This window comes from Ctenopharyngodon idella, chromosome 21 (genome assembly GCF_019924925.1).
Source record: "Ctenopharyngodon idella isolate HZGC_01 chromosome 21, HZGC01, whole genome shotgun sequence".
Classification (NCBI taxonomy): Eukaryota; Metazoa; Chordata; class Actinopteri; order Cypriniformes; family Xenocyprididae; genus Ctenopharyngodon; species Ctenopharyngodon idella.
In genome coordinates this window covers 19,889,845-19,905,160 of record NC_067240.1, presented here as the reverse complement: position 1 = coordinate 19,905,160, position 15,316 = coordinate 19,889,845, and the positions used below count along the sequence as shown (strand labels likewise).

The 15,316-nt window shown below is 36.4% G+C and overlaps 2 protein-coding genes across 3 annotated transcripts; one reads left to right on the top strand and one right to left on the bottom strand.

Moving 5' to 3' along the window:
* Window positions 1-5,116: 5,116 nt before the first annotated feature.
* Window positions 5,117-10,052, bottom strand: arxb (aristaless related homeobox b). 2 transcript variants are annotated; one of them, XM_051877046.1, is made up of 5 exons: window positions 9,035-10,052; window positions 8,122-8,572; window positions 7,618-7,663; window positions 6,204-6,499; window positions 5,117-6,112 (listed from the first exon to the last, which is right to left on the bottom strand). In XM_051877046.1, exons 1-5 carry the CDS (start codon window positions 9,165-9,167, stop codon window positions 5,872-5,874), a joined length of 1,167 nt encoding a protein of 388 aa, XP_051733006.1. In that variant the 5' UTR covers window positions 9,168-10,052; the 3' UTR covers window positions 5,117-5,871. The 2 variants fall into 2 exon arrangements, with proteins under 2 accessions (XP_051733006.1, XP_051733005.1); XM_051877045.1 differs by having other exon boundaries at window positions 5,119-6,112; window positions 8,122-8,605; window positions 9,035-10,049.
* Window positions 10,053-10,063: 11 nt separating this feature from the next.
* Window positions 10,064-15,227, top strand: LOC127503351 (sperm-associated antigen 16 protein). Its single transcript, XM_051877036.1, has one exon. The coding sequence runs from the start codon at window positions 10,168-10,170 to the stop codon at window positions 12,073-12,075; it is 1,908 nt and encodes a 635-aa protein (XP_051732996.1). The 5' UTR covers window positions 10,064-10,167; the 3' UTR covers window positions 12,076-15,227.
* Window positions 15,228-15,316: the final 89 nt, after the last annotated feature.

Below are 15,316 nucleotides of genomic sequence, written 5' to 3'. Positions count from 1 at the left end.
GGATTTAATTTCAATAAAGTTATGAAACTTAATATTTAGCCAAATCTATTAGCTCTGGAACAAGTAATAGATTAATAAAACCAAAGATTGCCTGTTTGATATACCCAAAACAAATTATACCTACATAAGACCCAGTGGCAAATTCCCGAAGGACTGGCCAAGATGAAGCTGTTCTCTGCAGGTACATGAGCACTGAACGGTCGCTGATGGCCTGGGGATCGCATAAGCGTCTAAAAAAAATTTCAAATAGGCGCTATGTTTACATATAAATCACATATCTGAGGTCTAAACAACTATATTCTCACCTAAAAAACTCTTAAAACTACATTCCGTTACAAAATAATAGTAGTATCTATAAAAATATGGTGAGTTTGCTCATCCACCATGACACTCGCTGTGAGAAATGAGAATGCTGGCAGTGGAGTGATTCAAACTTTGAAACAGATCCCGTGGCGATATTGGTAGAATATCGCATGGCTGGAAAGACCTCTCAGCCAATCAGATTCGAGAACCAGAAAGAACTGTTGTATAAATATACATATACAGTATATACACACACATATATTACATATTTACAAACTTTTATTAACCACGATTAATCGATTTGAGAGTACTAAATATAATATAATATCAAATTAAAAAATGTGTATATTATTATTTTTGGTACACTTACAAAGAAACAAACAAAGAATTTATTATAAAGCCATAGCACTTTGAGTCAGTTCACTCACACAGCGAATCATGTTATGTAGAATTTACTCAAATGCAGTCCAGTCATAAACTAATGAATTCTACCATTTGTGACACAGCCACAACCACAGCTGCACAGAACAGGACATTCATGAAGAAAAAGCATCTTCAACAGAAATAGCTGTAATCTGAAGTGCTTAAAGAACAAATAATAAGAAAGGGTCCATCCTCTAAGACTTAAGTAAAACTTATGCTATGAGTCAATTTATGTTAATCTTTACAAAGCAAACAGTGTGGGAAACAAAGACATTTAACTGAAGCACACATTGACATCTCCACACTGCATGGTAGATCATTTCACCCCTTTCAAAGCATAATAGCCTTCTATTTAGCGATATTCAGGCTCAATTTTCAACAATTAATTACACTGGATTGGCAGCGCAAAAAATGTCAGTAGCCATGAAAAGGATTTGATTTCAATTATCTCGGCTCAAAGGGGGTATGATTTCCGAATACACTTAAGCAAAATTATAACAGGACTTTGCTCCCCAGAAAATTGGGTGTGTTTAAAGAGTGATTATGTGGTGAATGGACGGGTGTTGAATGGGAGTGAATGCTCCAGGCTCCCTCTGAAAGGCACTCAATTATCCCTGATTGCTCCCCTTCACAGCGTAGCCAGTGGAGATACCTGCTATTGCTGTGATTGGGGAAAAATTTACATGCAGCACTTTCTGCTGAGGGAAACAGAAAGGGCTGTGGGGTTAAAGATTTTCAAAAGATTGCGGAGGGGTCAGTTCAGCAGATGTGGTAAAGCGGTAATCGACAAGATGTAGGCCTAACAGGTCATTAAGAGGTGGTGGCTGTGGTGGTGGATGACTGTGAAATCAAAAGAGAAAGGAAATAAAAGAAACAGCAAAAGTGGTTAAGGAGGCATATACATGGACTTGTTCCATGAGGCACTACATCATGTACATTTTCAGAACATTTGAATGAAGAGCCTGTCCAATCATGTTTTCCAAACCTTCACACATTTTTTCCATTTAAACATATCTTTGCTTTAGGAAATATATGGTCTACCAAGTTAGAAAGAGTTTGCTATAGCAAGGTAGGCACATTTCTACTATTTCTACAGGCCTATGTCTTATTAAATATTGAGGGTTTTTATGTGCATGATGATATATATTGTGAATATAATATAATATAATATAATATAATATAATATAATATAATATAATATTGTCACAATCTTGGTCTTTTGTTCCGTCTTGTTAAAGGAATTTTATGTTGAAATGCATTCTGAGTTTCCATTGTGTCTGTGTTCCTTTTCTGTTTGGTTTCCATTTCTGTGTTGTCATATTAGTCACCATGGTCACCTTCATTAGTTACAGCTGTTGTTCATTATCTACTCATTGCATTGTGTATTTAAGCTCTTGCTTTTCAGTTAGGTTTTATGGGTTGTTGTTGGTGTTCATGTGGTTTGCAGGGGGTGCTCTTGTTTTCTCCGTGTGATTTGGATTATTTTACCGTGTCACTCTTGTCTAGATTATTTGCCTGCTCAAGGTTTGGAATGGATCTGTGACTTTGCCTTTTGTTAATAAACTGTGTGTGCATTTGGATTCGCCCTCGTCTCATCTTTATGCACCCGTTACAAATATAATACAACCCGAATTCCGAAAATGTTGGGACGTTTTTTAAATTTGAATAAAATGAAAACTAAAAGACTTTCAAATCACATGAGCCAATATTTTATTCACAATAGAACATAAATAACATAAATGTTAAAATGGAGAAAATGTACACTTTTATCCACTAAATGAGCTCATTTCAAATTTGATGCCTGTTACAGGTCTCAAAAAAGTTGGCACGGGGGCAACAACTGGCTGAAAAAGCAAGAAATTTTGAAAAGATTCAGCTGGGAGAACATCTAGCAACTAATTAAGTTAATTGATATCAGGTCTGTAACATGATTAGCTATAAAATGGATGTCTTAGAGAGTCTCAGAGTCTATCAAAAAAAAAAAAAGATGGACAGAGGCTCTCCAATCTGTGAAAGAATGCCTAAAAAGTTTGTGGAATACTTTAAAAACAATGTTTCTCAACGTCAAATTGCAAAGGCTTTGCAAATCTCATCATCTACAGTGCATAACATCAAAAGATTCAGAGAAACTTGAGAAATCTCTGTGCATAAGGGACAAGGCCGAAGACCTTTATTGGATGCCTGTGGTCTTCGGGCCCTCAGACGACACTGCATCACTCATCGGCACGATTGTGTCAATGACATTACTAAATGGGCCCAGGAATACTTCCAGAAACCACTGTTGGTAAACACAATCCGCCATGCCATCTGCAGATGCCAACTAAAGCTCTATCATGCAAAAAGGAAGCCATATGTGAACATGGTCCAGATGCGCCATCGTGTCCTGTGGGCCAAGACTCATTTAAAATGTTCAGATGAGTTCAAATTTGACATTCTTGTTGGAAATCACGGACGGCGTGTCCTCCGGGCTAAAGAGGAGGGAGATCTTCCAGTTCAGTTCAAAAGTCTGCATCTCTGATGGTATGGGGGTGCATAAGTGCATACGGTATGGGCAGCTTGCATGCTTTGGAAGGCACTATGAATGCTGAAAGGTATATAAAGGTTTTAGAGCAAAATATGCTCCCCTCCAGACGACATCTATTTCAGGGAAGGCCTTGTGTATTTTAGCAGGACAATGCAAAACCACATACTGCAGCTATTACAACAGCTTGGCTTCATCGTAGAAGAGTCCAGGTGCTGAATTGGCCTGCCTGCAGTCCAGATCTATCACCTATAGAGAACATTTGGTGCATCATTAAACGAAAAATACGTCAAAGACGACCACAAACTCTTCAGCAGCTGGAAACCTATATCAGGCAAGAATGGGACCAAATTCCAACACCAAAACTCCAGAAACTCATAACTTTGATGCCCAGACATCTTCAAACTGTTTTGAAAAGAAGAGGAGATGCTACACCATGGTAAACATGCCCCTGTCCCAACTATTTTGAGACCTGTAGCAGGCATCAAATTTGAAATGAGCTCATTTTGTGCATAAAACTGTAAAATTTCTCAGTTTAAACATTTGTTATGTTATCTATGTTCTATTGTGAATAAAATATTGGTTCATGTGATCTGAAAGTTTTTTAGTTTTCATTTTATTCAAATTGAAAATACGTCCCAATATTTCCGGAATTCGGGTTGTATAATTAGTGTTAATTGTTAATCGATTAATTAATTGTCACATCTAATAAAAGTTTGTATACGTGTGTGTGTGTGTGTGTGTGTGTGTGTGTGTATGTAGGCCTATGTATGTATGTATTGTATGTATGTGTGTATATATATACACACACACACACACACACATATCTATATACATATATTATATATTTACAAACTTTTATGCTATTGATCAATTTGACACCACTTAATATAATATAATATAATATAATATAATATAATATAATATATGTGTCTCCAAACTCTTTTGGGTTCTCATACAACTTTATCAGTTGGTGATTCAGTTTGTGATTGTAAAAAAGAGAGGAAAAAAGGCTTATAAAGACACCTGCACTTCCATAGTAATACTTGCTAATCCTCCTACTCCTCAAGTCACCATATAACCACAGGTCTAACAATAGCAAACCCCGAAAAAATGTTCAGTTCCTTTCTTTATAGAAAGTCTCTTAATCCGTGATTGGTAATCAGTGGTTTAAATTGACCATTCAAACATTTTAACATGTTAAGCCCTACGTCATTACGGGCAGAACTCTGAATGGTGGTTTCTGAATAGCGTTTCAGATCTTAAGTAGGACATTATAGGCTATTGTATATTATTCATTGCTTTCAATGTTAGGTCAAAGATGCTACACATAGTCCCACGCTGGCCCAACGACATGCTGTTTTTAACTGATCAGATGACAAATCACCGTATACACCAAACTAATTGGATGAAGCTTAGTTCGAAGGAGTTGCCTACTAGTTTTAAAAAGTGGTTTACGAATTGCATCGACTTAACAACTGCCTTTGACAAGAAAAAAAGGAAAGCAGGAAGCTGAGACAAGCGTAAGCCTCTTAATTTGCGAGAATAGTGAAAACAAGTATTGGGCATTAATGCCCAGATTACATGGACACCTATGGAGGAGTTAAAGCTGTAAATTTCGCCTTTCTTCACAGCAATTCCCATGACTACTGCAAACGAAACGACCACTTGTTCTTATAATAAGCTGGAAGGTAATAGAAGGAAATAGAATTCATTATAAAATAAATGTTTATTTTCTCGCATTCGCAGTCCTATATGTATAAATTCTTAACAAAAATCCAACTGTTGCCATATAGTTAAAGGCGAACGTACTTTTGCTTGTTAGCGCATCTGAAAGGTTGCTTAAAACGCTGTTTTGTGCAAATAATCGCTGATTTTTTAAATGTCTATTGTCATGCAAAAAAGCATTTTAAAATGCACATTACACTTATGGTCAGAAATTGAACAATAAGTCATTATACATTTTGTAAACTGTTCCTCGTCCATTTATTGAAAGCATTAAATACAGAAGTAATTTTAAGACAGCAAAAAGCTTTTTCGATTCAGTTTATTTTACTTTGACATTATCTTAATATTTTCCATGGCTGTTTCATCAAGATAAGCATACAGTAGCCTATATGGTTATTTTATTTCCTTCCCTGAATGGTGGCTCATAAGTTTAATAAATATAAATAAAACTCATGGCAATACATGGCAACCATAACCATAACAAAACTGTTTTAGTACTATTCTGTAAACAGTAACAGTATCCTAATACTGTATGTCTGATGTAGAATAAATACTTGTAGAATAAAACATTCATTTTACTGTTACAGAACAAACCTTGTAACACGTAAAAGCAGCTTGCCCTGTTAATTTGCTCAAATATGGCTGTTTTATGTTTGTTGTATCCATTGACAATTATGAAAACAGGATGATATCTAGACGGATATCTAGAAGGATCATTCAACAATTCTTGAAAACAAAAACATTCAAGCACTCATCAACAAGCAGCAATAAACAAAGAAAGAATTATTAGAATGCTACAGTTTCCTACATGTGTCTATCTATTAATAATAACTCTCCAGATATTAGTGCTTCTGCTTGACTTTGGTCTTTTTCCATCTCTCAAGTGAGATTGAGTCTCAGCATTCCTCTTTTCTAGCCATTCCAGCCACTGTGATGTGAGTCAGCTGAGCAGAATGCTCCTTTGCTTTGAGACGCAGCGCTGCTATGCTGGAAGCACGAAGGTCCACCGTTGGGGAGGACGGTAAGGGTGGTGAAGGGGAGAGAAGGTTGTTGGTGAGGTGGGAGCGTTGAATTGGACCCTCGATGGCAGGATGAGGTATCCTTTGCAGTGCCATTGGACCTAAGCTTGTAAATAGTCTATTGAGAAATGTAGAAACAGAATATTATAGTGTGAAACGTAAAGATGATAAACTTAATGGTTTGTGTTGAACGTGCAGATGAGGCTCACCTTCCAAAAGTGGGACTGATGAAAGCTGGATGTCTAAACATGGCCGCCCCTAACAGAGCGCTGAAGCCGTGAGGGGAAGCAGAGTTTGGGGGTGGCTGAGCTAGTCTTTGGAGGGGGGCAGGCCAAGCTGAATCAATAGCTGGATGCGGGTTTGGGACAAAAGGATTCCCACTCAGGTAATGACATAAGGACTGTGGAGCAGAGGGAGTTCCAGGATAGTGTAGGCTCAGAGTGTGTGACTGGACCCCCGCCTTTTCCCTTTTCCTCCATTTTGCACGTCGGTTCTGGAACCAGACCTTGAGAGGCAAACAATGCTTTTATCAGTACAAGTAAGAACATCAAGAACATCAAGCCTAGTCAAAAATAATCTTGCAATGTTGAACTTGTATTGTCATATCTGAGAATAACTGTACCCAAAAATGAAAATCCTGTCATGCCTTTCTAAACCTACAGTATGTGACTTTCTGTTTTCTGTGGAACACAATACAAAATGAAAAATCTCTCAGTATTTTCCCCACAAGGTACAGATAACCTTATGGCAATTCGTACGTATTTTACGAGGTGGCTAATTCGTACGAATTAGTACGTTTTTTGCTAAATCGTACGTATTTTACGAGTTGCCAAATTTGTATTCGTACGAATGACCTGTCCCTAACCCCCCGCCCTAAAACCTACCCGTCTCTGGGGTTTAGACAAATCGTATGAATTAGCCACCCCGTAAAATACGTACGAATTTGTCGTGAGATAACGTATAAAGTTTGGTCCTGTGCTGCTTTGGACTTTCACTGGGCAAAAACAGCTGAAAAATTCTAAAATGTCTTCTTTTGTATTACGAAGAAGAAATAAAGTTATGAAACAACTGTGAGGGCAACTATGAGTAAATGACGACAGAACTTTTTATTTTTGGTCAACTGTCCCTTTAATACAGAGGGTTATTTACTGATAGCTGTTTATAAAAAGGCGGTCCATAGCTTATGTTATAATAAGAGAAATTGGCAATAACGTGTTTAGTAATTTTTAGGTATGTGTAAAGTTGGCTTTAGTTTATAAAATAAAAAGTAACTCTCCAAGAGTCAAATAAAAAGAACGTCGAATATTCTTGCTACATTTTTTTTCTCTATATGGTGCTATCGAAAAAAGCTTCGAATCGTAGTATCGATCATTGAAGAATATGTATATCTGTTTATTATGGATCTTATAGTTTGTCGCGCGATTGTTGCCAGTATTGTGTAGAATTTTAATTAAAAATGTCAACAATATTTATATATTAGACTGAACGGTGACCCAGAATTAATAATGATGTGATTTTGTTAATGTGTCTATGCTTGTTAATTGGCCACAGTCGTGAAGAGTGAAATAGAACAGCCTAATACTGAATGTTGAAAAGAGTTAGATGAATAAGAAAGTGACTTACTTGCACTCGTGCTTCTGTAAGATCGAGTCTCATTGCTAATTCCTCCCTTTAATTAGAGAGAGAGAGAGAGAAACAAGTTGTAGGTCGAGTCTTTATCTCATTTGTTTTTACTAACATTGACAATGAATTTTACTAAATTTTCTTTAGTAATTCTTGTAAGCAAATATTAAATTCTAAACATTCCCTTTGAAATTGTTAATGTGAAGGTATTGCAACGAAAAATAGGAATATAAATTATAATTATAGGATTTTTCTTTTATTTAAGCCTAGCTTATACAATTTTCATTTTTTAATACAGGCATATAGCTACATTATTATTTTAAAAGTGTCTACATTAAAATTGTTTTTTTTTAAATTCTCTGAAAATGACTGTCTTAAATGAAGATGTGACGGATAATGCCATTTAAATCACTTTTTATTATTTTATTTTTATTTATTACTGCATAACGTTAAAGCACCAAGGTCTACCTGTTAGGCTGATTATTTGCCAGGTGTTGCCGTTACCTTGTGAAAACATCTGGGTAGTGAGTCTTTTGAAAAGCTCTTTCCAGCTCCTCGAGCTGATAGCTGGTAAATGTGGTCCGGTATCTCCTCTGTTTTCGTTTTAACATCCCATCTTCAGTGTCACTTCCCGCTGATAAAGTAGTTTCCTCACAATTCTTCAAATATTTGTCTCGTTCTTGCAGCCCCATTAGATTCGGAGACACATTCGTCTCTCTATCGGCTTCGTCCTCCTCCGGTCTTGGCGTGGGACTGGACGAGTTTTTGCACTGTAGAGACGCATGTTCCTGATACGATCTAGCACGACTGATGCTTCCTAGCGAGGCCTCGGTCATTTTTATTCTTTCACAAGCTGTGTGTAGCAGTCTTGCCTCATTTTCGTTTGTGTGAATGTCTATGGAGGAGTCTGTCAACGGGGTGAAGGGGCGGCGGAGCTTCGGCGGCAGGTGCATGTCTGCTTGAAGGGGCCACAAACAGTTTGGTGTTGCTGTCAGTAAAAAATAATTTATTTCAATGATTGTCAAAAATTAAGTTACATATAAATGATTTAATTAAACAGAAGACTCCTCAAAAAAAAAAAAAATGCTTTTAATGTCCATGCAGTGTAATTTCATTGCCTGCATGCTTTGTAAGAAATAATGAGCATTATTTAGGCTAGCCTACTTAATATGAAATTACTCTGTACTTGTAACTGCACATTGTTATTGTAATTAATTAGCCTATAATATCATGCAATAGGCCTATTTGTTACATGGGCACTGTAATGAATTATTTAAAATCCACAGAAATAAATTCTAATTTAAACTCTTGAATACTTTATTGTTGAGTTTACAAATAATAATAGATACAATTCAGTGCACAATACATGTAAAAACAACTAAAGGAGAAATGCGTCATTAAAGAATAAACGACTTACCTTTAACTTTTAAGGAACTTTTCCTTCCTAGAATACTGTCGATGCAGTACGAGGACAACAGAGGTGATTTACATTTGCAGTTTGTTTGGTCTGGATTATCTCCTCCTGCTTCGTTCATATCTCTGGCTTTCATGAAGGCTACAGAAATCAAAGGGCCATTGAGCGCGCGCGTCCCGGTGCACTCGCTGACTGATCGTTTCGAAAGCTCGCGCACACCGACCTTTGTACTGATGCTTCAGCTTCCAAAACTAATCTACAGCATCTGATTGGTTCTCCGGTAAAAGGCTCTGCCACAGGCTGTGTGCTTCAGTTTAAAGACACAATCGCTTTATCTGGCAATTTACACATTTTTCCAACACATTTCAGATTAAAATGGACTACGTCAGAATATCAATAACAATTATATAGCTAATAATAATAGCCTACTTATTAGCCTATTTTTATTATTATATTGTTGTTGCCTTTCATTATATTTAGGCTGCTGTTAGCTTACTAGGCCTATTAATATAGGCTAGCCTATATTAAAATATATTATGAATAGCCTATTGCTTATATTGACTAATCAATTACATAACTATTCATTCGACAGAATTAGAAACCCTATTGTGATTTTGTTTTTTACCCCTGAAAGAAAGACAGAAATACACAAACAAACGAGAATACTATTCAAAAGACACATTTTTTTTAAATTAACAATATCTTATTGCATAGCTGTCATAGATTTGTATAATTGTACCTTCTGTTTTAAAAACAGGTTTAGTGTGGAATTCAAGCGAGGCACGCGCTCGGTGTAGTGCGCCTTGAGCGCCATCTACTGCATGAAGCCAACACATTTACCTTCTTAATTGAAGTAAAAAATTGGGGAAAAGGAGAAAATTATGAATAAATTATCACAAATAATTGCCAAGTTACAACTCTTTCTTATATGCAAGTCAAAGCCTAAAGGTTTAGTTAAAAGTTATAGCTTTATTATCTAAACACGAACTGATTGTGTCAGTTTTATCTAACTTAATCAATAGATTTCTCATATCTTGAATATAACTAAAAATGTAAAAATAACATGGCATATAGCGTTTACACGACGACAGGTCTGCACGAGGACAGTCAAGTAGAGGTCTCGTGGTCACGCTCTCATGGTAACCATGGAAACAGTACACAACTTGGTAAAGCACAACAGAGCGACTGAAGTGAAAATGGCAGCCAGATACGAGGTAGCTGAAGAATCCGTCGACGGTCCATTTTACCTCGAGAAAGTTTTAATTCCAGAGGACTCCGAGGATGACTATATATACGACGAAGTGACTGTCGACGACGAACTCAGCATAACTGAGGGGGAAGAGGACTTGGAAACTGCCATTAAAGCAGTTCGGGATAAAACAGATGCCACCGAATGCACAACACAATGGGTCAGTTCACCCAAACATCCAGTTCCTAAAATACCTGAAGTGGTGGACGACTTTCTCCGCAATTATCTGGTAAAAATGGGCATGAAAAGAACATTAGACTGCTTCCAGACAGAGTGGTTTGAAATGATACACAAAGGCTTAATGAAAGCAGACCGAATGGAATTCGTACCTGATGCCCATACACACAACCAGATCCTAGACAATGAGCTAAAAAACATACAAAGAGAGCGGGATAGCTATAAACAGGCTGCATTTGAAGCTGGAGAAACCATAGTAAAGCTACAAAGAGAGAGAGACTTCCATAGGATGCAGCACAAGCGTGTTGTTCAAGAGAAGAATAGACTTATTGAGGACATAAAAAAGCTGAAGAAACACTATGCATCCTACGAGCCCGCTCTTAGACAGCTAAATGAGAAGTATCAGACAGCTGTAAGGCAGAAGATGCTGGTTAGTCTGGAGAGAGACAGAGCATTCAGCCAGGTTCAGAACCTAGACAGCTCTCCACGTACCGCACATTCTTCCCCAGTAACTCAAACAGCTCTAAAAGCGGCAAACCCTCCACAGGAAAAAGAAAAATTCCAGAAGAGTCCACAAAAAGGAGCACACCCGCCATGTGACAACATTACATCATACAATGGTATCAAGGACCCTAACAAGAACACAAAACATCCTAAAGATTCTGAATTCCCAGCCAGTACTCGCGTCAATCCCTACTTGCCTCAAATCAAAGCTTTCTCTTCCGCCAACAGCAAATCAGCCAACTTCTCTCTCTCAAAGTCTTTTAAAGCACACACAATGGCAGTAAGCTTCCTCGCTCTCCATCCCCGTAAAATGATAGTAGCCTCCTCAAGTGATGACCAGCTTTGGAGATTATGGGGAATACCAGAGGGAGAGATGATCATGACTGGCGAGGGTCACACTGATTGGCTGTCATCCTGTAGTTTCCATCCCAGTGGTAGATTCCTGGGTACCACAAGTGGGGACGCCACAGTTAAAATTTGGGACTTTGCTAAAGGTCGCTGTGTGCTTAGTTTGGAGGGACACATCCATGCTACCTGGGCCTGTTCCTTCCATTCCTGTGGTGATTTTGTGGCCTCTTGTTCTATGGATAACACTGCTAAAGTGTGGGACTTGAACAGTGAGCGTTGCCGCTGCACTCTCCGTGGACACGTTGACTCGGTGAACAGCATTTCTTTCCTGCCCTTCTCAAACATTCTACTTACCTGCTCAGCAGACAAGACCCTCTCTCTTTGGGATGCCCGTGCTGGATTGTGTGCTCAAACTTTCTACGGGCACAAGCATTCAAGCAACCACGCAGTCTTTAATGCCACAGGGGACACAATTGCTTCATGCGACTCTTTTGGGGTGGTCAAATTATGGGATGTGAGGAGTGTGTCAGCTATGGTGTCCATAGACACTGGGCCTCATCCCAGCAATCAAGTGGCCTTCAGTCCAAATGGAAGAATGCTAGCAGTGGCGAGTAACGATGGCTCTGTGAAAATGGTAGAAGTGGCATCTTTACATTTGTCTAGTCTAATAGCTCATGATGAAACAGTTCAGAGTGTCATTTTTGACCATAAAGGGGAATACCTTCTATCTGCAGGCTCTGATGGTGCAATTCACATCTGGTCATAACAATACATAGGCTATTTACAATGGTTAAGAAATGGTTTTGAAATTTAAATACATTCTGACATCCTTTGTTATTAATTAATATACACATATTTGTTTAAAAATAAAACGGTTTCCTGCACACAAGCTTCTAGATTCTGGAAGAACTTTATAGTAAGCTTTAAATAACCAAATAGCTATTTAAAGCAAACAGTGCATTGCAAGAATATTTTGAATTTTTTTTTTTTTTTTTTTTTGGTGCATTGGCACTTTACATTGACAAGCATAAGGACATCTTTACTCATGTAATAATCAAATGCAGACTTAATTTCATGTTCTTATTATTTAATTTGTATGTCTACACATGTTAAAGAATAACTTGCTCCCAGTCTGTAACGACATATTTTCTTGAATTTTTGCTATTTTGTTATATTATTTCCAATGTTTGAACTCAATCAATTAATTAAATGTAAAACCCCTTATAGCAAATAAAAATCTGATACAACTATTCAACTTGGTAGCTTGGACTTTTTTCTTCTAGATAAAGTTTAACATCTTGACTCTAAAGAAGTGTACATGGGTAACTGACGAATAAGGTTTTTAAAAGTGTAAAAAAAAACATAATGGAGATATAATTAATTTTGAAGTTTTATTAAGTGTTAACAATGAGATAATGTGGTTTTTATAATCAATTAACACTACTTTTGTCATTTTTTACAAGATGGACAATTTGTCACCAAAAAAGTCATTCGGTTTAACCAAAACTTCGGTTATACCGAATGACGATATTTTCAAACAATGCTAACAGTCTGATATCTAGCTACCTAGCTAGATAGATTACTAGCTAGCTAGCAAAAGGAAAATCAAGCATTTTATATTTAGTACAAGTTTTTTAAATATTACAAAACATATTTTCCATGTTTTATAGCGGTTGTACCGAATGACTTGATGTTTCGGGATATGCGTATGAGCAAGTGAAAACATGAATTTTTCAAATAGTTAAGAGAGAGTTAGTTACTTTGCTTCACAACCATGTGGTCCTTTGCAGGTGTCTGAATGATGTCACATCCTGTCACGATATTGACCACATGACTTGATCCAAAATGGTCTCTTTATATACTCCGAATGACATCAAAGAAATTCATTTTTCCTGATATTCTTTCTCATAACAAAGCAACAACTTCTACACATAATTTTAATACCATGTTGCACTATGTTAATATATGATGTTATAAAATAATGCCAGAATTTATTTTAATTTATTACATTTTAAGATATTTTAATCACAAATGAAATTACTGTATTGGCCTTTGGATGGTTAAACCGAATGACCTTTTGACACTTCGAAATCTTTGAAATAGCTTTATATGTAGCAAAATATAATTAAAACCTTTTGGATTCAATAAAATAGATCTAGTTTACTACCTTACATACTTTGGATGTCATATCTTTGTTTTTTATTATTATTAAGGCCTCTGGACAAAAAAAATGACCCGTCATGTCATTGACCCATATACGGGCCAACAAGTTAACTGTATTGGAACTCGAGTTGACACAACTTGAAATAAAGTTTAGTTTTTCTAACGTTTTTCATTTTCCATCTTTATTCCTAAATTATTGTAAATGTTATTTCATTTTTATATGATGTTGAATACATTTTGTAAATATTGTGTGAGTGACGTGTTAAAATTATCAAATGAGAAAACACAGCTTATGCTGTGAGAACATGCTTATTGTAGATCTAGACTAAATGTGAGCATTTACTCATCACACTTGCACAAAAACAGATTCAGTATTTCTCAAAATGAATAAAAACAGTGAAACGCAATCTCAGAATATTGCACAAACCTGCAATAATTAAATATATTAAATTAAACAAATATAGTTTATGTATTTAATCTCACTTTATTAACCAATGTCTTTGCTGCTGACTTTCAGTGATCCAATTCAACCATACTAATAAGCAAAAATGACTTTAGATAAACATCACATTTGTGATCAGCCTGAAGAACTTCTCATTGTTATTAAAAACAAACAAGTAAGCCCAGGCCAGGTGAGAAAAAGTAACGCAAAAGTAATGTAACGCAATACTTTCCATAAAAAAGTAACTAAGTAATGCAATTAGTTAACCAATTAGTTAGCCTACTTTTTTAGGGAGTAACACAATATTGTAATGCATTGCTTTTAAGTAACTTTCCCCAACACTGTGTCAGCCTGCCAGATGCAAGACTGACCCTCTTCTCCGTGTTTCAGGGGGACCTGAAAAAATTAGAAATTGGACAAAAATATTTCATAAAGTATAAAAATCTGTGCAGTGTATGAGGATTGACTATACGACAGTTGCAGCAGGTATTTAATGGTAACGTAAGGAAGTCAATTTTTACAGATATTTGCCATTTGATGGTTCATTTTAGACCCTGTCTGCAGCCAAATCACATCCTGATACTTTGGGCTTCAAATAGTAAATAGAGGGCCACATAATATTTTGAGATGTTATTGTACTAGTTAAAAGAGAGGTTTAAACTCTCTATAAGATTTTATAGTGATATTTTATTTTCGGAGTGCAGAATTCATAAAAACCATCCTTATTTAGTGTTTGAAACCAACATATAAAACCACTGCTAAAGAAAACAATCATTTGTGTAGTTAGACTTTTTTTTGTCTCAAAACCTTATAGTTGGTGAGACATTGCCCTTGTGACAACTTCACAACTAGACTAGATATTTCATGTTTGAATTTCCCTATTCCTTATTCTCTCACTGAAAATCAGCGGCCATTAGGTTATTTCATTCACCTGCAGAAGTGGCTGAAGTAAAGTGGTTGTGTTTCCTCTAACAGCCACATGAGGGCAGCAGACATCGCTTTCCTCTTGAAAATTAATATGCATCCCTCTTCCAGCCTACCTTTCGGAAATGTATAAAAAGGTTGGTTCTTTGGTTCAAAACATACTGAAAAATGTATATGAAATTCCTTTTCTTCTAATATTAAAATTATATTACTAAAATATACATATGAAAATATGAAATCTGGACATTGGGGGTCGTTACTTGCTCTTTCTTATGTGTTAATCTGCATCACAGAGAAATCCTACATAAATAAGAAGAGCATACTATACTAACTATACCATACTATACTATTCTAAAACAATTTTAAGTCATATTGTTATCAATGTTTAAATTCAATCTATTAAAAATATAAAACCACCTTTTGCGAATAAAAATCTGATGCAACTATTCTCCTAGTCTTTGGGTGGCGCGTTTGTCCG